This window comes from Cynoglossus semilaevis, chromosome 8 (assembly GCF_000523025.1).
Source record: "Cynoglossus semilaevis isolate Cse_v1.0 chromosome 8, Cse_v1.0, whole genome shotgun sequence".
Taxonomy (NCBI): Eukaryota; Metazoa; Chordata; class Actinopteri; order Pleuronectiformes; family Cynoglossidae; genus Cynoglossus; species Cynoglossus semilaevis.
In genome coordinates, this window is record NC_024314.1 from 13,913,622 (window position 1) to 13,941,217 (window position 27,596).

Below are 27,596 nucleotides of genomic sequence, written 5' to 3' on the forward strand. Positions count from 1 at the left end.
TCCCAGAATGGCAGACTTAGATACAGTATCAACAAAACACAGTTGCAGTGCAGTGACTCAGTGCTGTCAGGAATTTTTCCCCGTTGAGACTCGTCCAGCTGCTGATGAGATTTCTCAGAAAATGTGTTTTTGGAGATTTGATCTGCAGGAAAAAAATTTTTTTAGTTCCAACTGAAAAAATAAGTATTTTTCCCATAAAAGTAATAACGTTGTGCATGATCTCTTCTTCACCAAAGTCCACGTAGGAAATCAGTGATTCTACCTCCCAGTGAACTGCTGTTGTTAGTCCCTCCACTGTCAGCAAGTCCAAATGTTTTTTAAATTCTTATTGACAGAAACTGCAAATCTAACACATGAGGTAGCAGAGGTCCAGCATCTCCTCTATCACTTTGAGCTAAAATCACCAATTTTCTCTATGGACCTTAAATTCTACAAATAATTAAGTCTACACTGTACCTAAAGTTGAAGGTTGGAAAATACTTGATTAATTCATAAAACTGAAATTTTGTTTTCTGATTGTATTGGTGTTTGAAATCCTTGACACAAACTGACCACAGGGAGCAGTGTTACACGAGCAGCTCTTTAGTCACTGTGAGCTAAAATCACTGACTTTTTTCCATGGACTTTGCTTCAGCAGCACTCTCATTAGTTTCTGTTGCTTATGACTGTGTCACAACAATAATAAAATGGTGAACGGATTTTCCAAAGTTTCTGCCGACCTGAGCTGACCTGGATTTTAGTGCTGACTCACCTTCTCTGACTTAACCATGAAAATGAGAACTTGTCTCTGTGTTTAATAGCTCTTTAACCATTCTCACTCAGTGACTCAGGAACCTCCACATCCTGCAGCTGCCACGGTGCCTTCAGGGACACAGAGTCTCAGTGAAAGTGTCCACATGTGAACTCGTATTCATCTTTGTGTGGTCTGTGGTTTCTTACACCTGCAGCGTGGTTCTTTGGTCACCTGACTGACTTCATTCAGATCCTTTCACTGGAGCTGCACACACCATGAACACACACACATACACACACACACACAGCTGCAGCTGAGCAGACAGGAAGTGGTTGATCTCCGTGGTGAAAATAATTAAGTTTTAGTTTGAGACTCGGTGCACATGAGTCCAGTTGGACAGTTACACTAACACGGGCCAGAGATGATTTTACTGACTCACACTGCAGCACACAGTCAGAAGAGCTGGGACAGGGTCAAGGTCACAGGGTCATGGGGTCACAGGCGGGGATGTTTGGGGTGAGTTATGTAACCTGACAAAGGTTTTTCATCCTGACTCAAGTCACTTCCTGCTGCAGACAATCAACAGCTGCTCCCACATCATTCCTTATCTGTTGAACATCTGGATCTGTTCAACACACACACACACACACACACACACACACACATGCACACTGATACTGCTATTCAACGGTCGACGGTGTAAGAGCCTGGACTGTTCCCTCCATTAGTCAGTGAGTTAGTGCATGTGCACGTGAGAGTGCATGTGTGTCACTGACCGTGTGTGTGTGTGTGTGTGTGTGTGTCACTGACCGTGTGTGTGTGTGTGCCTTCCTTCAGTTCAACAGAATCCCGACAGCCTTCGTTACAAATACAACTTCATCGCTGATGTGGTGGAAAAAATCGCCCCAGCTGTTGTTCACATTGAACTGTACCGCAAGTAAGAGACGCGACACGTGCACACTCACATGCATGTACACAGCTGTTGCTATTTTAGCAGCTAATTAAAACAATGGACACAAATAAGAAAGAAAGAACTGCACGAGTAATAATCTGTAAAATCCCAGATCGATTCATTTCCTGTTTTTTCCCTGCCGTGGCGTCTCAGGATGATCTTTACCAAGCGTGAAGTCGCTGTGGCCAGTGGCTCCGGCTTCGTGGTGTCAGAGGACGGACTCATCGTCACCAACGCTCACGTCGTAGCCAATAAGCACAGAGTGAAGGTGAGGGAAGATATGAAATCCACTCTAAACATTCACCCAGGTGTGGAGGCGAGTGGGGTGGGCTGAGCAGTGAGGGGAGGGGGGGCTTTCACATGTGTACAGAGACTTTTTGAGAATGAAAGCAATCTGGAATAATTAGAATTAAGAAGAAGAAGAAGAAAAATGAGGACTCATGGATAATTAATCCCTTGACCTGCAGGTGGAGCTGAAGAGTGGAGCCACATTTGATGCAAAGATCAGAGACGTGGACGAGAAAGCCGACATCGCTCTGATCAAGATCAATGCACCGGTGATTGATCCATCAGTCTACTGATTGGTTATTCCAGCATCAGGTGATCAGGTCAGCTGACCTCCCTGTTGGTTTGTTTCCCTGACATAGATGAAGCTTCCGGTGCTGCAGCTCGGACACTCTGCCGACCTTCGACCCGGGGAGTTTGTGGTTGCCATCGGTAGCCCCTTCTCGCTGCAGAACACCGTCACCACTGGTATCGTTAGCACCACCCAGAGGGGAGGAAAAGAACTGGGCCTCCGAAACTCCGACATGGAATACATTCAGACGGACGCCATCATCAATGTGAGTCTGTCAGTGGTCATGTGACTTCAGTGGTCATTTCAAGTAAATCCTGAAACCTAAAAAGTATTTATTTAGTTTTTCCTTTGTATTGGTCTAGAAATATATAAATATATATATAAAGTAATGCTACGTTTATGTGATTTTATTTCTTTTTGCTGAAGTATGGCAACTCAGGAGGACCACTAGTCAATCTGGTGAGTGAAAAACAAACTGTTAACAAACAAAAAAATGTTTGTTAAATCATGTATTCGAGGAACTCTTGATTGCCTGTGTTTGTGTGTGTGTTAAGGACGGAGAGGTCATCGGCATCAACACTCTGAAGGTCACGGCTGGGATCTCTTTTGCCATCCCTTCAGATAAGATCAGAGAGTTTCTGACGGAGTCACATGATCGTATGGTCAAAGGTGAAGAAAATCTAAAAAATACATTTACACATCTATCTCACAGATTTGTTTTAGTTGACATTTTGTAAACCACACGCTCTAACATTCTTGAGTCCACAGAGAAAACCAGTCATTCTGAATCTATTGGACCAAGTGGTGGTCAAATACCGGCTGCTTTTATTAGTCGTTTCAAAAGATTAGAGTTTGAAATCCACTGGATGCCTTTATGTCAGTGTCACAGTATGACCACACGAGGCAACAGACTCAGCAGCTCCTGTGTCCCTGTGAGCTAAAATCATTGATTTTCTCTATGAACTTTGGTGTGAGATATTAATTGCAGTTTAGTAATAGAAAGAAATAAAGTAATAAAAATATTTTAACTTGAACTTTTAAAAAATAGTTTTCTTTTTTAGGACAAACATCACCAAAGAAGAAATACATTGGTGTCAAGATGATGAGTCTCACCCCAACGTAAGTGTCCGACTCAGATGACGTTCTTCATCTTGTTGTTCCTACATCTAAAAGAGAGGCTCCAGTGAAGGGCGGTGATTGTGTTGGAGAAGTGACCTCAGCTTTAGAACACTACCAAATGACCGTTTCAAACAGGAATCTATGACAACGACACTAACGCCTGGAAACACAGCAGCTGGGAATCCATAAAACTGGTCCTTTCACTGGGTGAACTTTGTCATCGTTCTTTTAAAGGTTCCCGGTTCAGATCTGGGTTTGAATCACGTCAACCAAAGTTTCCAAAATGCCAATACTCAATTTTGCTACAGTGTAACTGATCTTTAATGAGTTACAGGCTGACTTTATGCTAAGCCTTTAGCTTAGCCAATGTGCCCAACATTTCCTGGTGTACTTATTTACTTTTTGGCTAAAGTGTAGCATTTTTGCTTATATTTCTGCCTAGGTTTTATTCATTTATGTTTTTCTCAGCATGAGCAGAGAGCTGAAGGAGCGACAGGCAGACTTTCCTGATCTCTCCTCTGGAGCTTACGTCTTTGAGGTCATCAAACGCACACCGGCTGAAAAGTACGTTTTCTTTATTCATCATCTGATAGAAGTTCTTGGACATGAACTCCACTTTAACCAACAACAAATTCATTTGTAACATTTTCCAAAAAGTCAAAGGTCTGGGACAAATGTTTTTACGCTGCCAGGTAATATTATTGTTAAATGATTTATGCGTGATGTTTTTGCTCTAGGGCGGGCCTAAAGGAAGGTGACATCATCATCAGCATAAATGGAGAGCCAATAACCTCAGCCACCGACGTCAGCAACATCATAAAGCGTGATGACACACTGAGAACTGTAGTGAGAAGAGGAAATGAGGACGTCATCCTAACTATTGTCCCCGAGGAGATCGAGCCTTGATGTCTCCGGTGACCTGGACCAATACCCAGCTGGCTCTGAGTGGTTCCTCCAATCGAGGAGACTCTGAAAAACTTGGTTAACAGTAGGGAGGGAGCGTTAGTGTCCAGGAGCATATTTTCTTCATCGTGCTATTACACACACTCGCCACTAGGGGGTCTAGGATGTGAACGGAACATTTTTGGCATTTTACTTTATATTTTTCGTTTTTTGTTTTACTTTTCCATCATGGTCTGAGTTTATACTCATTTTACACATGTTTATTGACAAAGCACTTGTAGAAAGTTACTGTATTTTTATTTCAAAGATATTTTTTATCTTTTCTGTTCAGAAAAAGGGTAATAAATTTTTTTTTGGAAACTTGTCTTGGATTTTACGTTTCTTAAATTGAACAACATTTAACAGTAGTGTTAATGAAGGTGTTTGACCCTTTTATAGTATCCTTTTTGAAAGAATGGAAAAATTTGGTCAGCAAATTCAAACAGTTCAGGGTCACATCAAGGTCACATTCATTTCTAACACAGTAACACAGTGAGAATCCCCGGCGACCCAGTTGTGGGTCTAACTATGCTAAAGAGAACAAGGTTCCAAGGGACACACTGCAGAGGAAATAACAGTGACAGCAGCAGTTGTAAAGGTTCTGTGTTCACTCTAATGTTTGCATGGTGACGACCAAACAGGACGTTTTCACATTAGTAAGGGAGTCGATCAGTCAATGCAGGACCTTAAAAAAAAACCACAACAACAAATCTCCAGGCTCTGAAAGGATCCAGACGAGTGAATCATCAGTCAGAGTTTTTCACCACATATAAATCAGTGACACGCCCACCACATACTGACAAGTCAGCGTCCAAACCCTTTCACAAGGACAGGCTGAACTCACACTTAAAAAATGTTTATTCCTTCAGCTCTGATCTGTGTGTATTAGTGTGTGTGTGTGAGTGTGTGTGAGTCCCTGGTTTAACAAAAATGTCATTTTTGGGGCATGAAATACTGCAGTTGTGCAGAAACTCACTGAGTGAGTGAATACCCCGAGGTGGAAGAGTCCATTTGGATTAAAGGTTAGAGGTAGAGTCAGGGTTAAGACAAAGTGTGTGTGGGATTATTGTGATGTGATGTCATTTTATTTTACAGTTTTCTTCAAATTTGACTTGGACATAAGTGAAATACCGCCAACATTGTTATCTTGGATTCTCAAAGTGGGGGGCGGGCCCCTGTAGTTGGCTCAAAGCTATTGCAGCGTGACTGCACAAGAAATTGTGTGTGTGTGTTATGTAACAAATGAATAATGTGAATCATGTGAAGTTGAATCCAGAGGAAAACAAAGATCTGAGTTCTGTTAGTCTCAGAGTTCAGCTGCTGGTTTTACCATCAGGTCCTAAATCACTGCAGTGGTCCAAGGACACGTCCTCTGGTACAGTTGGACACATCATCACTGATGAACTCTCTCCAGGGGCTGAGGTTTTTGAACATGACCCCTCCTCCCTCCCCCCATTCCAACCATTTTCTTCAGCCTTTGTGCCAAGTACTGTATGAAGGAGGCGCTCTGACGTCAGAACTTCTTTAATGGGGTCACAACGATCCTGACCGTGTCTAGGACTGTTGTCTGATTCTGCTGTTTGAACTGTTTGTTGGTTTGTGCAAATCTATGGGGTGCAAATCTATTATTTATTTTTTGATTAATTAATTAATTAATTCATTAGTATTATTATTTTCAATTCAACTATTTTTTTCCTAACAATAAAAATTTAAATTTTTCTAAAAAGGGACAAAATAAACAAATATACATATAACATTATGCAGGTTATAATAAAAATATTTTACAAATGTATTATATTTTAATCATCTAGACAAAACAAAGAGAGAGAGGCAGAGTGTTTCCGTTTCCAGTGCAGCAGCAGCAGACGTGGGTGTGGTTGACAACAGTCTGCAACAGTGGGCCTCGTTAATTAGCTGCTTAAGTAGTGGGCGTGGTCAGTAATCAGCTGCAGGAGAATGTGCATGTGAAGTCAGTCAAAGCTTAGTTGGTTTGAAGGTGAAATATTGTACAGAAACGTCCTCAGTTCGAGTGGCTCACCCCGCTGACTCACCCAGAACTCCACACTCAAGTCAGCCTAAGGTAAGAAAGTTTGTATTTCTATTTAATTTATTTATCGTAAAACTGTCAAATGTTCAGTGTCACCGCTAACAGTGACACAGAGGCTGCTGCTCTGCTGCCCCCTGGGGGTTGGAGACATAGAGTGACGTTTAAAAAAAGGATGAAACACCAAAGAAACACATGACTTTACTTTAGTCAGATCACTGCTGTGTTGGACACACAATTTATCGGTCAGTGTAGGAGAACGGGTCCAGAACTCTGTTTGACGTTCAGGACTTGGACCTGAACACTGACTTTGAGAAGATGGATTATCATCCAAGTAATCTATGCTGCTGACTCAGCATGGCTTTAGAATTTCTCTGAATCATTTCATGTGTGATGAGTCACAAGCCAGCAGGTTGTGGGTTCAACCACAAGAAGCCAGGCATGAATCAGCAGATCCTGGGCTCATCCACACAATCCAGTAATTCCCTCATAGTATAATGAATCCCACACATTCATCTGCGTAAATATATATTTATTTATTTAGTATTTACATGAGTACAGTTATTAAAAAAGACACGTTCACATCAGAGCTCAGATGTTACAGTTTAAACCGGCTCATGTGACAGGAAGTTGAAGAGTGGATTAAAAAAAGCCTCACCTAAATCAGTGCAGTCGCATGAGAACAGTAGGTCACAACACACACAGTTACACATCAGTACCAGTCACTGACTGGGTTCTTTCATCACTGGAACCATTTTCACTTTCTGGATTAAATTCCTGTCACTTTCCCTTTCAGATGTCACTCATTTCACATCTGAGTTTTTATAGTTAAACAAACACATGATATCTTGTAAATAATGGAGACACTGATTGACCTGCACCACCTAGTGGACTGGACTGGAACAGCGTCCATTAGGTGATGATGGTTTCTTTTCACCAAACAAATTCATATTATATTTTAGTGACACTAGTACTGTTTGTACCACAGGAACATGAAACAATTAACTTTTTTAAAACACTTTTTTTTTGTCTGTGCCTCTTGTGTTGATGGGTCAGTATCTGAAACAGTGCCGCCCATAGGTTATGTATATGTATTATACTAAACTGTAGTTTTTTTTTAGGGTCTTGAACTTCTCTACTGTTAACAGTAGAAATATTTGAAGCCCTACCACCTTCTGGTTAACTGTGGCATTCTCCCCTTTTTAGCCATTTGCAACATCACTGGCAGGAATTTGTGCAGTTGGTGCAATTCCTACACCATTGGTGGTAAGCAGTGGTAGAGCACTCATCAGCGCCCTCTCCAGTTTCTGCTCCAGAGCATCCAGGCGACGGTCCATGTGATCCTTCAGCCTGCGCTCCATCTCCTCAAGGCGGCGTTCCATGGCTGTGTCCAACTCCCTGTGGAGGGGGAAGAGGACATTAAAGGGACAGTTCAAACTTGTTGACGAGACAGGAGAGTACTGCAGGGAGAGTACACCTGCAGGAGAACTGCAGGAGCAGGGAGAGTACACCTGCAGGAGAACTTCTGAACCACCATCTTTCTTCTTTTTCCTGCTCCTCAAACATTTTCCTCTTCAGTTTGCCTTATTTTCTGCTGCGGGTACTCAGAAGTTTCCTGAATATTTATTTGTTCTTCGAACCGCTGTCATGATCCCACTGCAGCTGCAGTTTGAGGAAAGAAAAACATCCCGACCTCGGCAGTTTTCTCCCTCATTGACTGAGTCTTGTCTTTTATGAGGCAGCATGGCCTCATGTTAACGCTGTGACTCCATTCATCACTACTGTAAACATTAAGGGATGCAGTCATGTAGCAGCTACCTCAATATCCCAAGAAGCACTGTAGCAAGCAAACAGACAAGTTTTCTTTCCTATCACTCTTGAGTGACGGTGAAAAGTATGAAAAATGAGTTTTCTGTTTATGGGAAAAAGCTTCATCTTCACAACTGACACAACAATCATTTAAACAGTTCCACCTACTATGTTCTATTTCTTTTAAACAGTTCCACCTACTATGTTCTAAACATTTCCCACAGCTAAAGTTTTTTTTGTTTTGTTTTTTTACAAATTTAAAAATGAATGTGTGTGTGGCATACATACCACTGAGCTGAGCTGCAGCCCTCTGGTGGACGATGAGTCAAAGTCAGCTGACGCTGAACAAGAAGCTCTTTTATGAAACCAAACAATGAAGAGACCTCAGAGGGCGGTGTGTGTGCGCACGCGCATGTGTGTGTGCGTCAGGAGATTCTGCTGTGTTCTATTCAGAGTGGCTTATTTATATTTCTTTCTTGAGAGTTCTATCTGTCATGGAAACTGACCACAAGAGGCAGCATTGAGCCAGCATTTTTTCCTGTTGAATTTTGTTTGACTAAACTTATCATGAAAGCACAGAAATGTTTGTTACAAAAATGTTGCACAAAGAATTGTTTTTGTGAACACGTTGGGGTTTCTCACCATGAACCGTTTCTCATCGTCTCGCCTCTCTCCACAGTGGCTGCAGCGTTGTCCAGTCTCAGCTGCGTCACCTGACCACAGATGTTCTGGAGAATTGGCAGGAGCTCCACGTTGGAGCTGAGTGTGTGTCTCTGGTCGGACTTCAGGAAGTGTGACATAATTTCTGCTAAGTGGGTATGGTTTATGTGACGGCTGTTGTCTGCAGGTGGAGAAACAACAGAACTGTTTTACAGGTGTTTGTTCAGTTTATCTTTCCTAGTTTTTCTTTGCTGCATCTAGACCTTGAAAAAACTGCAGACTCTGAGACTAACTGCACAAGGTTCTGCCAATAAAAACAAAATAGTAACAGAGTAAAGTAATGGAGTACAGAGAAAAACACCCAAAGTTTGATCATCTAGTTTTGGGCCTCACCTGTGTTGTCAGTGTTTAAGTCTGACAGTGTAACAGATCCTGGAGAAGACGAAGGCGAAGAGGTTGAGCTTCTGGACATTGCTGCGTTATCAGTCGACAACATTTCATCAGCCGGGCTGAACTCCAGAGGTGGCTGAGTTAAAAAAAGAAAACCAGGATTTCACCTGCTAAACTCTCTATATATTTTACCTCAAAGTCTGAACATAACAATTGGTACCGATGATTCTGCAGACTGGCTCTGGTTTCGGGCAGCCGCAGGACTGAAAGCAGATAACGCTCCACTGCTCATCAGAAGTGGCAGGAACCCGGCCAGAGAGCTGTTCTGGTTCTGGAAGGAATCACCAACAGGTCTGTGTCAAATTTAGACCAAACTGCAGTGAGTGTTTCTGCTGCTCTGTGCTCACCTTCTGCTGAATGTGGACCATGTCCATGAGGTCCTGAGCTCCAGGTGAGAGGCTGGTTCCTATCTCTTCCACCAGAAACTGCACTGCCTGCATGTCGATTCCTGGGCCACGTGGTGGGCTGGGCTGAAGTTGCCTCAGACCTACCACGATTCGACCCACCATCACACTATTTCTACCTCCCAGGGAGAGAAGCTGAGAGGAAATGTGAGAAGCAGCTGAGGTCACTGACAGAACCCTTAACTTGGACCTGTGACGATAACACTGACCCTCACCTTGACTTCGCAGCCAGCACAGGGCTGATCCAGGTTCAGCTCTTTCCTATAAAAAGGCCCTCTGTCTTCACTGTGTGAAGAAAACAGGATCTGCTTTAACATGTCATAGAAGCAAACGTAATGCCTGAGAACCCATCATCTAATATTTCACTAATGTCGTCAACAAATCCAATGGGACTGACTACCTGTCTGTATGAACACTGTTGTCCCTTTGTCCGCGTGCCGTCCCACAGTAATCTCCTGATTGGTTGTATACCTCCGCTGTTCGAGCCTCACTGACAACCAGCAGGCGACCAATGAGGTTAGAGGAACCGAGGCTGCAGGACAGTGTCAAGACACAGGGAGAGTCTTCCTGTGTCTTCTGCAGCAGAACTGGGTCACATCTGGAAAACACATGTATTGATATTGAAATCCTGCAGTCGTTTTCAAATCACTGTAGGACATGTCACGTTCTACCTGTCTGTCTCCCCTCCCTTTGCCTGACACAGCTTTGCTTTATTGACTTCATCTTCTTCATCTCCCATGTGCACAGAAAGCAGAACGTCACCCAGGTGGCGTTCCCGAGCAGAGACTTCCCATGCGGCTCCACTTTTCACTGAGATGTCCACCATGATGCTCCTGGTGTCCGAACAGGAAGCACGAGACTAGTGAACACCAACAACACAGAACAAGTCAAGAAACTAAAAGTTTAAGGACAAGAAAAGTGACTTGAAAACTGTGATTAAAGGGACCCAAACTATGTGTATAAATCCATTTTACCATGTTAATACAGAAGGTTCTGGAAAGCTTTTGTGTCAAAGTCATTTTAATCTTTAGTAAATTCTACATTCACTAGTCCAAAGTTATGAAATTGTTATTCCGTTAGTCATGCAATACCCTTAAATTAAAAAAAGCTAAACAAAAACAGTGAATTATTAGTAGTGAAAATATATTTTAACGTATTTTCATTGCAACATTTATGTTGTTTAATACATGTAATGACAGTAATGACAAAACTATCATTAAACTAGCCCATACATACCTTAATGTAACTTCAGCTGAAGTGATTGTTATTTCGTTTACGTCCTGCGTTTCTGCCGTAGTTATTTACATTGTCTTCACGATTACGATTTCTTCCGATTAAAACCTCTCCTTTTATCATTTGAATAAATCAATTACAATTATGAAAGACCATCTATTAAGAAAATAATGGACTAATTCCGAAAGAAAATCATTGATTGTAATGGCAACAGAAACAGCAATGTCGCAGCGCAGATGACGCGATATTGTCGATTGACGTCATTAAACAGCGACTTCCAGTTTCTCGAACAATTGTTTATTAAAACGTAATTTACTGATCATGTCAGAGGTATCCTTAATTTTTTTTGATTGGTTTAAATACATTTATTGCTTGTTATTGACAACAACGATATATAATCACTCGTTCTGTTTTGTGGTAAGTCTTCGCTTTTGCGCATGCGAAAAACCACTCGTCACTAAAATAATGAAGTTTGTCCAATTGGATTTGCCGTTTTTTGCTGTCCAAGATGGCTACGCGGATCGGCAGTGAAAAGGTAAATAAACATTAAAACATGCTCAAACTGTAAAAATACAACGTCATTTTGGGATGGTTGTCATGTTTCTCTGTTGTAAAATAACATTCCTTTTAAGAAACAGAATTCCATTAATGATCTTGACCAAAGCACATTTGTTTATTATTATTACGTTTTTCACGATTGTCTTTAAATGCCAATTATTTTTGAATAAACCTTTTACAAGTTTTACATACAATAGTTTTGCAATTTTTGAGTCATAAAACATAATGACATATTACCAAACAATCTCATTTATTTTAAATCTGCATCATCAATTATTATCATCAATTATCGGCAGTTTTGTATTCTTATTTTGTTTAAATACATTCAAAAAGTGGGACAGACTGAAATTCTGACCTTTTCATGAAGAGGTGTCATTGTGTTGTCCTAAACTCAAATTTAAATTAAATCAGTGTTTTGCGGTGCAGGTGAAGACAGCAGACATGATGTCCGAAATGATTGAAGCAGCACGTTCAGGCAACAGGAAGTGCCTCAGGAAAATGATCCTCAGAGGCTGCAGTTTGCACTGTAGGGACAGTAGAGGTTGGACTCCTCTGCATGAGGCTGCAGCTGCGGGACATGCACAGTGTGTGCAAGAAATTTTATCAGCTGTCTGTGAGAAACACTACACTTTCATGCATTTGTTATTGTCAAATGTCAGATTACTGACAACATTCAACCATTATGAAACAACACTGATTTGATAAAAGTGTTTGACCCTTTACAGAACCAGGTTTTATAAAAAGCTGTGATCATTTCAGGCAACAGTTCATTGCAACGCCGCCGTGACTACGTCAATTCCATTACTAATAAAGGTGAATCAGCATGTTTCCTGGCTGCACAGCGTGGTCACGTGGATGTGCTCCGCCTCCTCCTGAATGCATGTGCCAACATTAACCTGCAGACAAAAGATGGTTCCTGTCCTTTGTTTGCAGGTACACACATATATTGAATTCTTCTTTAAATCTCCCAACCCATACGACTGACTTGGATTTGCATCCGTGTTCTCACAGCTGTAGATGAAGGACACATGGATGCTGTCAAACTGCTCATTGATAAAGATGCAGAACTTAAGGGGAGACACACAAGGTCCTGCCGGACCTGCCTGCACCAGGCAGTTTACAAGGTATGATACACATTCAAACATATTTCTCTGTAGGTCTATACTGAGTGGCAGGACAGAGGGAAAGAACAGCAGGACATTATGAGGATGACAGCTTGCAGTTTATATCATCATAAATGGCTCACACATTGTTCTGAGATGTGTATAACTTCTGACCTTTACACTCTAAGGGTCACAGTGACATTGTTCGGCTGCTGGTTAACCTTTGTGACGTGGAGGCTTCATCCACCATGGAGATTACTCCTTTGTATGTGGCTGCTCATTATGGACAAGTGGAGTGCCTGCAGATCCTCATTAATGCTGGTAATCTGCATCAGCTAAAACCAACAATATTTTTCACTAAAATCTTTATTGGGATTACTTAACAACAAAAGAAAATCAAAGCTGCTTGGATATTGCATATTACTTCATATTTTGGAGAATAGTTTCTCTGTCTGTGGATCTTTAATTTTGTATGGTATTCACTGCTGGCTCTTTTCAGATATGTGAACTGTTTCTTTTTTAAATTGTACAAAAATATTACAAAATAATATGACTTTACTGCTTTACCTAGATTTTCTAAATAAAATGTTGATGGAAAGAATTCTTTCACATTCTGTAGTCTAATTCTCTGTCACTCATGTGCTAGTATTCACTTTTGGTTTTTTTGACTGTAGGTGCAAATGTGAACGTTCAAGTGAATAGCATGGCCACACCCCTCTTCATTGCAACTCAGGAAGATCACCATCAGTGTGTGGATCTGCTGTTGGCCCACGGTGCAGATCCTAATATGGTCTGCGATTCTGAATCGCTCCGACTTCCTATTCATACTGCCTCTGAGTTTGGCCACATTCAGTACTGACTCATTAATCAGCCAATATTAAAAAATGTCATAGGATCATGACAGAGGGTAATGATTTGATGCTTTTTTTTACTTGCAGAGTCCTCAAGAGCCTGATCTCTGTCACCGATCGTGCCTGCGACCGTGGTGAGGACATGGAGAGTCCACTGTACATCGCCATTTACAATGATCAGAGTGCGTCCGTGGAGCTTCTGTTAAAGGAAGGTTTCAGCCCAGACGCTCAGCGCCTCACTGATCTGGAAATGAATTCACCCCTCGCTTTTGCACTGTCCGAGTGCACCAACATGAGGTCACTGAGTTAGAGTTCTTTTTGTGTAGTGTTCGGTTAAAATCAAGTTCTTTATTGAACGTTTAATAGGTTGCTGGTTCAAATCTTCACCACAGAGTCTGGGATGCAGCTGATTTATAACAATTTTACTAATTTGGTCAGGGTTCAGGTTTAATTTACATTGAGTTTATCTGTAAGGTGAGGTGTAAATATCAGGAAATGCACATAGTCTTCCAGTCTCTTTTAGTGGTTCTCTAATGATAAAAAGCAATGTATATTTAATATTAGTGTGTGTGAAGTAGGTTGTTTGTTTGAATCTTTCAGTGAGTGTGAGGTTGCTGGTTTAAATATGTTGAGGTTGTTGGTTTGACTCTTTCAGTGAGTGTGTGAGGTTGCTGGTGGCGGCTGGAGCGACCATATGTGAGGATGCCTGGCTCTCTGTCTTGGCCACAGAAAAAACAGAGCTTCTAGAGCTGATTCTGCAGCACAGATGGATCCCTTCACCAAAGACTTTGACGCAGGACTCCTCTCCTGCTCCACGTCGGAATGACAAAACTGCACTGAAGCTGCAGGAAGTGAGGGCAATGCTGTGTGTTGCCCTGAACCAGGTTCGTTTTGTGGCCTGTTGGCTTCCTCTACTCCTGAAGGCAGGACTGGAACCGTCTCTCCTGCTGCACAGCTGCATGTGAGAACCACCACAGTGCTGTTCACATCTGTGCCAGAATTATTTGACTCTCTGGGTTGTCTTCACTTCATCTAGACTTGACAAAGCAGACGGCGAGGCTCTGAATTATCTGCTGGAGTTTGTTAACTGGTCAACGTTGTCCACAGCTCTGAAACAAATTCTGGATCAAAGACGAGAAGAAAAGTCCTGGCAACCGCATCCACATTTTGGTACATTGGCTCCAGTCAGAGTTTCAGATTTGATTTCTAACATTTACCCCTAACTGCTACACAATAATCGGCGTTGTTCTCTTACAGAGCATGTTCCCAGTCTGTCTCATCTCTGCCGTCTGCAGCTGCGGACAATACTGGGACCAGATCTGCTGATGACGGGTGATGTGGTCCAGCAGCTTCCTGTACCCCGACCACTTCACCACTTCCTTCAGTTTAAGGACATCAGTGAAGCCTCCTTCCCTTTCCCACAATCACCAAGGATTAACCCCATGAGGCGAGGAAATCTTTCACACGAGCATGTCCATGTCCTATAATCTTCTCTTCTCCTTTTGTTGTTATTGTTAGCAGTGCTTTGAACAGTACATACCCAGTTGTCCGATGTTTTGATGTTAGCCTTCACAGGATAAAGTTCCATTCTGTACCTTTGGCCTTTAAATGTTGATTCCTCTGTTCTACAAGAATAAAGAAGTGTCAGTAACTAGTCCTATAACTTTTGACTAAAGTTTATTGTTAGTTTACAGTTTGTCAAATTATGGCATTGTTTTATACTGCACTAAAATTATCTATGCAATTTTTCTCTTTTGCTTAAGTTTTTTTTTTTCAAATTATTCAGCTAACATCAGCTGTTTTGTTACTGTGTTATGTGTGTTATTCTAAACTAACCACAAATGCTATTAGCTGTTATTTACCAATACTTGGTAATAAAACATATTATAAATATGATTAAAACTTTGTACTCTTCTTCATTTGGTCAAAATTAATTTTGTTCAAACTATTTTATTGCTGTTTAAATGCTTTAATTAGCTTTAATGGCAGCTTTAAGATTATTTGCTATGTTGTACGTCTGTCTGTTTTACGTTAATATTAAATGATTTTAATAAAATTCCAAATCAGAATTAGCAGTCGCTATGACGGGTGAGTAATCGTGACGTCATCAAACAGCGACTTTGGGCTGCGACTCAATAAGGTGAGAAAATATTTACTCCGATTAAAGCTACGACTAGTTTGGATTAAAAACCTGCAATTGTGTGTATTTTTCTTTTAAAATGTCGGTTGTTGAATTCTGAACAAAGTTTTTCGTTGATCGTTACTTACTGATCGATACTCACTTCTGTTATTTCACCGCACAAATAATCAAATAACGTATTTTTGATAGAACACTGATAGAGTCACAATATCGAGAATTGTATAAGTTTGTGAAGTATAAAATGTTTGTATTAATGTTTTGAATTGACACAAGCAAAAAAGTGCAGCCTTCAAATTAAGCTTTTCTTTTTAAACGGAGGATTGTTAGATTAAACATTTTACATGTGTTTTGAATGGAAATGTATTTAATTTCTGCCCTACGTTTTTCCCTTTTTACTGTAAATGTCTAAATAAATTCTTCCGATTCAAAGGCCCAGGGGAACATGGACTTCACTGAGTGTTACTCAGACACCGTGTCCAGAGTGGCTGCGGCTGCACGATCGGGGGACAGGAGGAGCCTCAGGAAGCTGATCCTAAGAGGCTGCAGCCTGGACTGTCGAGACAACAGAGGCTGGACCCCCCTGCACGAGGCTGCAGCTGCTGGAAGTGCTCGCTGTGTGCAAGACATTTTGTCTACTGTCGGTAAGAAACCACCGCTTTTTTGTCAGAATCACTCAGTCATTGGTTAAAGTTTAAACAACACGTCACAGTCAGTTGTTCCAGAGCTAGTTCTCATGTTCTTCCTGTGTCTCAGTGGGTTTTCCCCAGGAACTCCAGCTTCATCCAAGTACAAAATCCCAGGTTATTTGGATTCTCCTAATTGGCCAAAAATGTTAAAGTAACATTTTTATGTAAACTTTTGTGTCTGTATTTGTCCCTGCTGTGGATTAGTAAACTGACCAGGGTATGACCCCACCCTCGCCCCTTTGCTGCCGGGTGTGGCTCCAGCTTTTTCCGTGATCCTGAAAAACATTGAGCGGGAGATGAATGAGTGAATAAGCTTTGTTGACAAACTTTGTTTTTCAGTCAGAAGCTCAGGGCAGAGCAGTCATGACTTTGTCAACTTCCAAACCCATGAGGGCGAAACAGCATGTTTCCTGGCTGCACAGCGTGGACACGTGTCTGTGGTGCGTCTCCTTCTAAAGGCTGGTGCTGACATCAACAAACAGACCAACGACACTTCCTGTTCTCTGTTTGCAGGTACAAGACCTGAACCTCACCTCATTGTCTCTGTCCTCTGTGACCTCTGTGACCTCTCTGATCAAACTGTTTTTTTCACAGCTGTGGATGGAGGACACAGAGATGTTGTGAATTTCCTTTTAGGTGAAGGTGCAGAGGTCAACAGGTCACACACTGAGTCCTGCTGGACCTGCCTCCATCAAGCTGTTTATAAGGTGTAAAAGACAGAAGTTTTCAGCGTATCCTCAGTCATTTACACTATGTGACCCAAATCCTTTACTCTGTCAGGGGGACTGTGACATAGTGCAGCAGCTGGTCAAGGTTTGTAACGTTGAAGCTCCAGATGACCTGAAGATCACTCCTCTGTTTGTGGCTGCTCAGTACGGACGAGTGCAGTGTCTGCGGATTCTCATCGATGCTGGTAATTTTTTCTTTAGAGAATAATGGTGATATCAGCTCATGTCTATCTTCTCTAAAAGCATGTCCACTACTTTGTCTTAGTGTAAGCTTTTAAAAACCGCTCACTTTTCCATGGAGAAAATCAACAGTTTATCCCAGAAAAACACAGGAACTGTTGATGCACTGCTGCCTCGTGTGGTCAAGTTAAGTGATTGGTCCTTGTTTCGTTTTGACCTTAGGTGCCAATGTGAATGTGCAGGTGGGAGACTTGGCCACACCCCTCCTGATTGCTTCTCAGGAGGGTCACCATGAGTGTGTGGACCTGTTGTTGAACCACGGGGCAGATCCCAACAAGAACTGCAGTAATGAGTGGCCGCAGCTTCCCATCCACGCTGCTGCAGAGTTCGGCCATATTGAGTACTGACTTAGGTTTCTTCTGTATTGATCCATGATTGAGCAGGTCATCAGGTCGAAGGCTAATCATCTGATTCATTATGTCCTCACATGTAGAGTCCTCCGGAGCCTGATTCCTGTCACCGATCGTGCCTGTGACCATGAAGACGACACAGTGAGTCCCCTGTATTTGGCCATTTACGGTGGGAAGAGCCAGAGTGTTGAGCTACTGTTAAAGGAAGGATTCAGTCCAGATGCTCAGGACTGCAGTCAGTTGGACATGAGTTCACCGCTCGCCTTCGCTCTGTCCACGTCCACCACCGTACCATACAGGTGTGTAAGTTAACACACCTAAACACGTGTGCGTTCATGAGGTAGTTTTCAGTCCCAGCTAGTCTTTGCTCGAGGAATTTCCATGTCTCTTCTTCAGTCCAATTCTTTAATGTTGCTGGTTTGAAAACCTTTAATAAGGTGTTTGGATCAAACCTTTCCACATATTATCTCTAGTTACTGGTTACTTCAGCAGTGGATTATTGAATGTGTATTGTAACTAGTTTCAACCTTTTGAGGTTGTTGATTCATTGTCTTTCAGTGAGTGTGTGAAGTTGTTGGTTTGACTCTTTCAGTGAGTGTGTGAGGTTGCTGGTGGCGGCTGGAGCGACCATATGTGAGGATGCCTGGCTCTCTGTCTTGGCCACAGAAAAAACAGAGCTTCTAGAGCTGATTCTGCAGCACAGATGGATCCCTTCACCAAAGACTTTGACGCAGGACTCCTCTCCTGCTCCACGTCGGAATGACAAAACTGCACTGAAGCTGCAGGAAGTGAGGGCAATGCTGTGTGTTGCCCTGAACCAGGTTCGTTTTGTGGCCTGCTGGCTTCCTCTACTCCTGAAGGCAGGACTGGAACCGTCTTTGCTCCTTCATAGCCAGATGTGAGGAACGACGTCTAAATCCTCCTCCTGTAATATGAATATTCATGTCCAGTATGTCACTTAACAACTCTTGATCATCTCTCTCTACTTTGCTTTTTATAGGTTGGACAAGGTGGACGGTGAAGTGTTGAATTATCTGCTGGAGTTTGTAAACTGGTCAACTCTGCCTGCACCATTCAAACACATTCTGGATCAAAGACGAGCGGAAAAGACCTGGAAACCACATCCAGATTCAGGTAAGTAAACAACAAAGGTTTAGGTCTGTCTCACATACATTTCCTTCTCTAACCTTTATTCTTTTTGTTTTGTAGAAAACATTCCCAGTCTGTCTCATCTCTGCCGTCTGAACCTGCGGAATTTGCTGGGACCAGATCTGCTGATGACGGGTGATGTGGTCCAGCAGCTTCCTGTACCCCAACAACTTCACACCTTCCTTCAGTTTAAAGACATTCCACAAGCTTCCTACTCCTTTCCAGCATTGCTGTTTGTTAGTCAGAGAATTCTAGAATTCAACACTACACACAAGCACATCCATGTCCTCTGACTTTCCCATTTCTCTTTTGTTGTTCCAGTTTTTTCAATATTTTTGCACAGATCACTGCACATGCCTTAACTTTGTTGTTGATATTTGAATGTAAAATAAACATTGTGTGAAGTCTCTTGTCCCTTGGTGTCTCTAAAAATAATATTTTAAGCATTGGATTTTTTAAGTTTAGCTGTTTAGTAATACGCGGTGTAGTTGAGGGCCTTTGCCAGCAGAGGGCGTGCACCTAATTTAGGTATAGTCGGAGAAAAGAATGAAGTGGTATTGGCCGCTGATTGGTCAAACTCGTTGTTTTGTGTGACAGCAGGAAGTAGCGGTGTTAGCCTTCCAGCTAACTTCTTGGAGAGATACCTATTTAACTAAGGATGTTTCTGACGTCACACCCATGAGGAAATATCTTGATGTATTTTATACGTGAGTGTTCAACTGTTTGTTGTTATGACATTTATATTTGAAGATTGTTAGCAAGGCTAGCAGCAACCTGTTAGCATTGGATGAAGGTCCGGCGCTTTGTTCGCTCTCAAGCAGAATTATGGTTCAGTTATTGTTTTAATGAATAAAAATAGTTTTATGTTTTATATTGATAATCTTTTTCGGGGAATTGCGACATAACACACGTTATCTACAGATAAGCTTCGTTTAACATTACATTAGCTTAACACAATAAAAAACTATAGATGGTATCAAATTGAAATGCATTTATTTAGACTTTAGACAAAAATATTAAAATGTGCAAAGCGTCACTGTGTAATTTTTTAAGTAGAATGATTTATCATTTTGACGTATTTATTTGTACGTAAATTGGTTATAAATACATTCATCTTTGACGGTTTTGGAGAATGATTTTGTAAAAACAGAACCTACAGCCTTACGGATTAAATGGTAAAATGTTCAAGGATTGATTAGAGAATTCTCTTCTGGCTAACGTGGAAACGTCAACAAAACAAGTTATTCATATCTTTTGGAGCTGGCTGACACAAAAACAGCTGAGCAGGGTGTGACTTTTAAATCACTTAAAATGGCCTGTGACTGACAGCTGAGGCCAGTGTCGTCAGGGAGACTCATCCACAAGTCATACAGATGAGTGGAGTCACACGAACCACGATGCCCACAAACAGCAGGGATGCTGGTGTGTGGCACCAAACCAGGAGTCTGCTCTACAAGAACCTGCTGATCAAATGGAGGACCAAACAGCAGAGTTCCCAGGTGTGTTCAGGTGTTTCTGAGTTCAAGACTTCATGTCAGTGTATGGTCTGTCATCTCAACAGCCGTGTCTCCACAGGAGGTTTTCTTACCACTGCTCCTGCTGAGTCTTCTGATATTCATCAGTAAGTTGAACCCTCACGTTCATTATGAAGGGATCAGCACAAAAGAGCTGGAGGAGGAGGAGCACTCTATTAAAGGTCTGGGCTACACACCCATCACTAACATCACCAGCCACATCATGGAGGAGGTGGCCCAGGAAATGCGTGAGTTGCATGTTAAAAACCCACTCAACTCAACATGAGTTAGGGATCAAAGACAACACTTACGTACCTACATACATACATAAATACGTAATACGTTTTCATTGTACAACACTTACAGAACTCTGTGCTTTGTGTTTTCAGATATGCAGGACCGTCTGGAGATGTTTGCCAGTGAGGAGGATCTGGAGAATGCCAGCCTGTACGAGCCATCAAGCTTTGTTGGAGTTGTGTTTACTGACAGCTCTGCCATGTCCTACAGGCTGCGATTCCCCTACCACCGGCTGCCTCAGCCCAGTGATTACATAGAGTCTTTTGGTACGAAGTATCTGGTTTTACTGCCTTTAATCCGTCTGGTCTCCCCATTTGTTGACTATCGTTGTGTTTGTTTTCCTTCAGCTGACTGTTTGAGCAACTCAGTCAACTGCAGAGCAGCAAATTACTGGTACTCTGGCTTCATTCGGCTACAGTCTATGATAGATGCCTCCATCATCCAGGTGAGGACAGTAGCAGTTCAGGCGGTTGGTTAAAAAAGCTAAAAATGCAGTTTGCAAATGTATTCCACTTAAAATGCCAAAAGACTTTTTGTTTTGGGGTTTTGACCAATATTAACCAAAAAAAATACCAAAAAAGTGGAAAGTTAGCTAAAAATACTAAATTGTGTTTTAAAAAAACAGCTAGCTTACAATTAGCCATGATACCTTAGTGTTATCATGGCTAGTGCTGGAACATTTTGTAAATTTATAATTTTTTTAGGTGGACCTTGAATTAGTCTTTTAAAGTGAAGTTTGAAGCCCAACGATGCAGTGGAACAGGAAGTGATGTCACAACATTCTCTTGTCTGTGGTGCTCAGATGCAGACCAAGCGTGCGGTGCGTAGTGAGATGAACCTGGACGTGGTGATGATGGGTCAGTCTGCGTTTGTGGAGGTGCAAAAGTTCTCCCACGCTCTCATCTCCATTTACATGGTCTTGGCCTTCACGCCCTTCGTCACCTTCCTCATCGTCAACGTGGCAGCGGAGAAGGAGCAACGTCTCAAAGACACCATGACAATGATGGGACTCTACGACACCTCCTTCTGGTAAAAACAGGAAGCAGAAGAAGCGTTTGAGACGTTGTGGAAGAATTGAAGCATTGATGTGGTTTCCCCCTCAACCCACAGGTTGTCCTGGGGTCTTCTCTACGCCGCTCTGGTCACAGCCATGTCTGTCCTGATGTCCATCATCGCCACCTACACTGCTCTCTTCCCTAACAGTGACTTCTTTGTTATTTTCTTCCTCATCTTCCTCTATGGAATATCATCAGTGAGTGCAGCTCTGTTATGGACGCCAAGAACAAGAAGACAATCCTGGTCTGTCTTCTCACTGTCCTTCTCTGCTCTGTCTCTCCTTCAGATCTTCTTCTCCTTTATGCTGACTCCATTATTTAAAAAACCCAAGTTTGCCAGCACCGTGGGCTCCCTGCTGACCGTGGTGTTTGGCTGCCTGTCTCTCTTCACCGTGCTGATGACGGACTTCCCTCAACCCCTGGTCTGGCTCCTCTGTCTGCTGTCTCCTACCGCCTTCTCCATGGGCATCGCCCAGGTCACTAGACTAGTCCTGACTGTGTGTGTGGTCCAACGGCTGGTAGCTCCGTGCTGAGACTTGCTGTTGTTTGTGTCCTTCTTGGAAAGGTGGTGTACCTGGAGGCTCAGGGAGACGGTGCAGTATTCTCCACCCTGACCAGTGGTCCTCATCCTCTGTATGCGCCTCTGCTCATGCTGCTCCTGGACTGTGTCCTCTATTTGCTGCTGGCCGTTTATCTGGAACAGGTGCTGCCCGGTCAGTCCGACGGTTAAACCTGGGTTATTGCCCTCCTTGATTACTGCTTTTTTGTTTAACAAACTATGAACTTTGACCTCAGCTTTGCTTGAATTTCTAAAAAACCAATACTCCATCTGCAGGTGAGTTTGGAATGAGACGGTCTTTGGTCTACTTCCTGAAACCGTCCTATTGGTCCAAACGGACAAAGCGCTATGTGGAAGTGAGCTCGGTGTACGACGCAGAGGTGAACGGTGGAGGAGCGTCAGGAGGAGACGCCTGTGTGGAGCCGGTTTCACCTGAGTTCAGAGGAAAGGAGGCGATACGGTAAAAAATCAAGTGTTTACATTTATAGTCTGGAGGCCTGACGGACTGGGTGAAAGAGTGATTGGCTGATGATGATGATGATGATGATGCTCACATCTTGAACACTTCTCTCTTTGTTCTTTGTTCCATCCTTGATTCAACATCTGCAGCATCCAGAATATCCAGAAAACGTACAGAGAAAAGGACAACGTGGTGGTGGAGTCTCTGAGGGGTGAGTCAAAACCGTCATCTCCCGTCTCCCCTGCTTTATCACAAACTTATTACTATATAGTAGTAGCTCTGTTCTCTTTGTTGGAACGAATGTCAATATTTTTGTGTTGAATGTGTGTGCTCTACCATGGTTTGGCCTCGAATGTTTGGCTAACGAGAGCCTTTTTGGCTAAACATCCTCCCCCGACAGGTTTGACATTTGACATCTATGAAGGTCAGATCACGGCTCTGCTGGGACACAGCGGTGCAGGGAAGTCCACTCTCATGAACATCCTGTGTGGCATCTGTCCGCCCAGCAGCGGCTCGGCCTCCATCTTTGGCTCGTCTGTGGCAGAGATGGCAGACGGTCCTGAAATGAAGCAGCTGGTGGGAATCTGTCCGCAGTTCAACATCATCTTTGACGTCCTGACGGTGGAGGAACATCTGAGGATCTTTGCCGCCATCAAAGGAATCCGTCCGACCGATACTGACGCAGAGGTACGTGAGAATAGTCCCCGGGTTTCAAAGGGAATTCCTCAGAGAAAATCCTCTTTAGTCCAGATGTTTATGGTTTGTCATGAATAGGTCACCAGAGTGCTGAAGGACTTGGACCTGGAGAAGATCAAGACGGCCCAGGCTAAGAATCTGAGTGCAGGACAGAAGAGGAAGCTCTCTGTGGGCATCGCCATTCTTGGAGACCCTAAGGTCTGACCACGTCCCACGTTATTTCACCATGTTTCATTTGTGCTGCTTCATACTTCTCATCCTGAACGTGTCGGGTTCTAGATCCTGCTCCTGGACGAGCCCACAGCTGGTATGGACCTGTGCACCAGACACCAGGTGTGGACGCTGCTGAGGAGCCTTAGAGCAGGAAGAGTGATCGTCCTCAGCACGCACTACATGGACGAGGCCGACATCCTGGCTGGTGTGACTCCACCTGACACCTACACTGACACAGACAGTGACACTTAGACATTAGTGACTATTTTCTAACCCAGCTTAACTAACCCGGGTTAGCTTCCCTAGGTTAGATCAACACAGGTGTTCAAAAACGTTTTTGTTTCCTTACAGATCGTAAAGCAGTGATTTCTCAGGGTCGGCTGAAATGTGTGGGCTCCTCCATGTTTTTGAAGACCAAGTGTGGTGTTGGATATCATCTCAGGTGAGCACACTTTCACCTCCTGATGTTTGTGTTTTATATAAAAACATAAATAAAAACCCACAAACCCTTTATACCTTAAATAAAAAGGAGGCGCTGTCTCATAGGAAACGACATTACATTTTAGAAATGTTGACAGTTCACAGGGACGAGAGTATTTTGACTTTTCTGCAGGATGTCGGTGAGTGAGACGTGTGAAGCTGAGAAAATCACGTCACTGGTGAAAAGACATGTTCCAAAGGTCCAAGTGTCTCAGCATCACGAGACTGAGTTGACCTTCATGGTGCCCTTTGAGTCCATGGAAGCTTTCCCAGGTCTGAGACCAAACAACACTTTCAAACAGGCAGCTCACAGGTCACTAATGTCACGTTGCCTTTTCTTTATAGGTTTGTTCTCAGAGCTCGACCTCCAACATGACCTGGGGGTCATCAACTATGGAGTTTCCATGACAACACTAGAGGATGTCTTTCTTCGCCTGGAGGCAGAAAATGAAGTAGATCAAGCAGGTGAGTTCAATCACTCTCTTCTCCTGTCCATATCCTCCTCTTTCTTCAGCTCCTCCTCCTTCACCTCTGCGGTGTCTTCTGTTTCTTAATTTCTTCTTTTTTCTTGTTCTTCTCCTTCTCAGCTCCCCTTCCTTCATCTTCTCTCTCTCTCTCTCTCTCTCTACTGTTACTTTTCCTTTCTACTTGTCTCATACTCCTCCTCATTAAACTTCTTTTTCTTCATTGTTGTTGTTGTTGTTGTTGTTGTTTGTCAGACTACAGCGTGTTCAATAGCAGACAACAGCCGGAGGACGAGTGCGACAGCTCATCTGTGGACGACATAGACCAGCGTCTGCTGAACTTCTCGGACCAGAGCCGGTCCGACCTGGTGTCAGGTCAAGCCCTGTGGAGGCAGCAGTTCAGCAGCGTGGCCTGGCTCCACATGTTGAACATGTACAGAGAGAGGAAGGCTTTTGTTTACACGTGAGTCCATGCAAATTCCAGAGTGAAAGTTCAGAGAAAACACAGAATCTGATCCAGAACCCATGTCCTCTTCCACAGTCTGGCCCTGTTCCTGGTCTTTGTGGTGTCCATGCTGGGTCTGTCTCACGCCACTGGAAACATCCAGATGCACGCACCACAACGTCAGTTCCTCCCCATTTACCTCCTGAGGAGAAACGAGGCTCCTCGGAGATACGCCACCAGCCTCCTGGTCCAGAACGCCTCAGGTGAGAGTTCTCAGGTTCTAGTTTGTAAAGGTAAAGTTCTCCTGGTTAATAAAAATCAGCTACTTTGTCATTAACTGATGATTTCAGTCATTCTTCATTGAACAAAGATTTTTGTCATTTCTTTAGTGACATAAATTCAGACATTGTTGTCACAGTTTTGTACATTTCAAATTTTGACTTTTTTTAACTTTAACATTTTTGTCAATAAATTTCCTGACTGGTTTGTTTAACAGAATTTTAGAGACTGACAAGATGCCTGATGAGTGGAGGAAAAGTGTTCTGGTGCCAATTCATAAGAAGGGTGATGCACAGAGTTGTAACAACTACAGAGGGATAAAGTTGATGAGCCATACAATGAAGATTTGGGAAAGTGTAGTTGAAGCTAGGTTGAGGCAGGAAGTGGAGATTTGTGAACAACAGTATGGTTTCATGCCTAGGAAGAGTACCACAGATGCAATATTTGCCTTGAGGATGTTGATGGAGAAGTACAGAGAAGGTCAGAAGGAGCTACATTGTGTATTTGTAGATCTAGAAAAGGCATATGACAAAGTGCCAAGGGAGGAATTGTGGTTTTGTATGAGGAAGTCAGGAGTGGCAGAGAAGTATGGTAGTTTGGTGCAGGACATGTATGAGAATAGTACAACAGTAGTGAGGTGTGCTGTTGGGAGGACAGAAGACTTCAAAGTGGAGGTGGGACTACATCAAGGATCGGCCCTGAGCCCCTTCTTGTTTGCTGTGGTGATGGACAGATTGACAGATGAGGTCAGACAGGAGTCCCCATGGACTATGTTGTTTGCAGATGACATTGTGATCTGTAGTGAGAGTAGGCAGCAGCTAGAAGAGAACCTAGAGAGGTGGAGGTTTGCACTAGAGAGAAGAGGAATGAAGGTCAGTCGCAGCAAGACAGAGTACGTGTGTGTAAACGAAAGGCAGAACAGTGAAATAGTGAGGCTACAAGGAGCAGAGGTGGTGAAGGTGCAGGAGTTTAGGTACTTAGGATCAACTGTTCAGAGCAGCGGAGACTGTGGAAGAGAGGTGAAGAATAGAGTACAGGCAGGATGGAACAGCTGGAGAAAAGTGTCAGGAGTGATCTGTGACAGAAGAGTGTCAGCTAAGGTGAAGGGAAAGGTTTACAGGACGGTGGTGAGACCAGCCATGATGTATGGTTTAGAGACGGTAGCAATAGGCAGAAGACAGGAGGTGGAGCTGGAGGTGGCAGAGTTAAAGATGCTAAGATTCTCTTTAGGAGTGACAAGAATGGACAGGATCAGGAATGAGGTCATTAGAGGGACAACACAGACAGGAAGGTTTGGAGAAAAAGACGGAGAAGCCAGATTGAGATGGTTTGGACATGTGCAGAGGAGGGACAGTGGATACATCGGTAGAAGAATGTTAGAGATGGAGCCACCAGGAGACAAAGAGAAGGTACAGTATATGGATGCAGTGAGGGAGGACATGCAGATAGTTGGAGTCAGAGTAGAAGATACAGAGAACAGGGAGAGATGGAAATCAATGATCTGCTGTGGCAACCCCTGAAAAAAAAAGGGACAAAGCCAAAAGGAAAAAAAAAAAAAGAAAAAGAACATTTTTGTCAATTCAGTCATTGGTATTTTTGCTTAGTATTGTTTTAAATGATATTGTTTTTTTATTTTGCTATTTCTGCTCCATTAGGTTCAGGTTATAACTTGTATGTTGTCACGTGACCATAGATCTTTCTGCTTTGTCATGTTTAACCAGCTGTTGATCTTTCTGCTTTGTCATGCCTGCACAGACTCCGACATCTCTGACTTCCTCCACCACCTTGAGTCTCAGGACATCAAGGTGGAAATGATGAGACACAGTGACTACATGTCTGCAGCTCCACACAGCGCCGCCATCAACGTAACAGGATCCAGCAAGGTCTCATCACTGTCAGATGATGATGATGTCACAGACACTGATGATGTCACCTTCACTGTCACCCCAATTACCCTCTCATTTCTACACACAGGGGTTCAGGTACAGCGTGGCATTCAACAGCACCACGGTCCACTCTTTACCAATGACTGTCAACATCCTGAGCAACGCTCTGCTACGAGGTCTGAATGGGTCGGGTCAGATCAGAACCTGGACCAAACCTTTTGACTTTGTGAGTGTTGGACATTTGCAGAACAGTGTCTTTTTTACAGTGTGGTATTAAAATGTAAAACTTTTGCTTTTCTTTCAGCTTCTCCCAGACTCCACCACCTACGCCCTGATCCTCATCGAAGCCATCATCCTGGGAATGCTGGCAGTTGGGATGCCGGCCTATTTTGCTATGGATCACATTCGAGATCAAGAGGTAACAGTTCGGCTTCTTTTAAAACTGTTTGTACTCTGACCTGTACATATATATATACATATATATATATATATATATATATATATATCCTGTCCTCCATAT

At 43.0% G+C, this 27,596-nt stretch overlaps 4 protein-coding genes and 1 long non-coding RNA gene across 7 annotated transcripts in view; 4 read left to right on the forward strand and 1 right to left on the reverse strand.

The window, feature by feature from the left end:
* Positions 1-4,648, forward strand: part of LOC103382293 (serine protease HTRA1B-like) — a 5,977-nt gene extending 1,329 nt beyond the window's left edge. The window contains exons 2-10 of the mRNA XM_008315034.3: positions 1,571-1,670; positions 1,839-1,953; positions 2,153-2,242; positions 2,333-2,527; positions 2,689-2,721; positions 2,817-2,931; positions 3,324-3,381; positions 3,850-3,945; positions 4,119-4,648. Of these exons, the coding sequence (XP_008313256.1) occupies positions 1,571-1,670; positions 1,839-1,953; positions 2,153-2,242; positions 2,333-2,527; positions 2,689-2,721; positions 2,817-2,931; positions 3,324-3,381; positions 3,850-3,945; positions 4,119-4,287 (971 nt within the window). The 3' untranslated portion in view covers positions 4,288-4,648. The remainder of the gene's footprint in view (positions 1-1,570; positions 1,671-1,838; positions 1,954-2,152; positions 2,243-2,332; positions 2,528-2,688; positions 2,722-2,816; positions 2,932-3,323; positions 3,382-3,849; positions 3,946-4,118) is intronic.
* A 1,554-nt stretch (positions 4,649-6,202) lies between these two features.
* LOC103382292 (uncharacterized) lies at positions 6,203-10,690 on the forward strand. Of its 2 annotated transcripts, none has more exons than XR_003050246.1 (3): positions 6,203-6,403; positions 8,856-8,992; positions 10,438-10,690. It is a non-coding gene; the product is annotated as an uncharacterized LOC103382292 (long non-coding RNA). The 2 variants fall into 2 exon arrangements; XR_521909.3 differs by having other exon boundaries at positions 6,210-6,403; positions 8,856-8,988.
* Positions 6,959-11,141, reverse strand: c8h10orf88 (chromosome 8 C10orf88 homolog). Its single transcript, XM_008315033.3, has 9 exons — positions 10,927-11,141; positions 10,362-10,549; positions 10,091-10,288; positions 9,906-9,975; positions 9,634-9,825; positions 9,447-9,557; positions 9,230-9,362; positions 8,819-9,017; positions 6,959-7,765 (listed from the first exon to the last, which is right to left on the reverse strand). The coding sequence occupies exons 2-9, from the start codon at positions 10,514-10,516 to the stop codon at positions 7,570-7,572; spliced, it is 1,254 nt and encodes a 417-aa protein (XP_008313255.1). The 5' UTR covers positions 10,517-10,549; positions 10,927-11,141; the 3' UTR covers positions 6,959-7,569.
* Positions 11,142-11,235: 94 nt separating this feature from the next.
* asb3 (ankyrin repeat and SOCS box containing 3) lies at positions 11,236-19,135 on the forward strand. Its single transcript, XM_025058118.1, has 19 exons — positions 11,236-11,458; positions 11,893-12,094; positions 12,241-12,414; positions 12,493-12,605; positions 12,773-12,905; positions 13,259-13,436; positions 13,523-13,732; positions 14,091-14,396; positions 14,472-14,605; positions 14,693-14,919; positions 16,006-16,216; positions 16,601-16,774; positions 16,856-16,968; positions 17,042-17,174; positions 17,392-17,569; positions 17,663-17,878; positions 18,172-18,477; positions 18,580-18,713; positions 18,789-19,135. Exons 1-19 carry the CDS (start codon positions 11,432-11,434, stop codon positions 19,019-19,021), a joined length of 3,402 nt encoding a protein of 1,133 aa, XP_024913886.1. The 5' UTR covers positions 11,236-11,431; the 3' UTR covers positions 19,022-19,135.
* Positions 19,136-19,274: 139 nt separating this feature from the next.
* abca5 (ATP-binding cassette, sub-family A (ABC1), member 5) overlaps positions 19,275-27,596 on the forward strand; it is a 14,272-nt gene continuing 5,950 nt past the window's right edge. For both annotated transcript variants that reach the window (XR_521908.3, XM_008315032.3), the window contains exons 1-22: positions 19,275-19,435; positions 20,058-20,227; positions 20,304-20,490; positions 20,632-20,805; positions 20,887-20,984; positions 21,342-21,568; positions 21,650-21,791; positions 21,882-22,070; positions 22,160-22,307; positions 22,430-22,613; positions 22,763-22,824; positions 23,014-23,300; positions 23,388-23,507; positions 23,589-23,727; positions 23,874-23,964; positions 24,136-24,275; positions 24,348-24,467; positions 24,722-24,929; positions 25,008-25,174; positions 26,946-27,073; positions 27,165-27,302; positions 27,381-27,494. Coding sequence is in view for 1 of the 2 variants with exons in the window: in XM_008315032.3 (XP_008313254.1) it covers positions 19,423-19,435; positions 20,058-20,227; positions 20,304-20,490; positions 20,632-20,805; positions 20,887-20,984; positions 21,342-21,568; positions 21,650-21,791; positions 21,882-22,070; positions 22,160-22,307; positions 22,430-22,613; positions 22,763-22,824; positions 23,014-23,300; positions 23,388-23,507; positions 23,589-23,727; positions 23,874-23,964; positions 24,136-24,275; positions 24,348-24,467; positions 24,722-24,929; positions 25,008-25,174; positions 26,946-27,073; positions 27,165-27,302; positions 27,381-27,494 (3,246 nt within the window). In the remaining variant the exon portion in view is untranslated. The remainder of the gene's footprint in view (positions 19,436-20,057; positions 20,228-20,303; positions 20,491-20,631; positions 20,806-20,886; positions 20,985-21,341; positions 21,569-21,649; positions 21,792-21,881; positions 22,071-22,159; positions 22,308-22,429; positions 22,614-22,762; positions 22,825-23,013; positions 23,301-23,387; positions 23,508-23,588; positions 23,728-23,873; positions 23,965-24,135; positions 24,276-24,347; positions 24,468-24,721; positions 24,930-25,007; positions 25,175-26,945; positions 27,074-27,164; positions 27,303-27,380; positions 27,495-27,596) is intronic.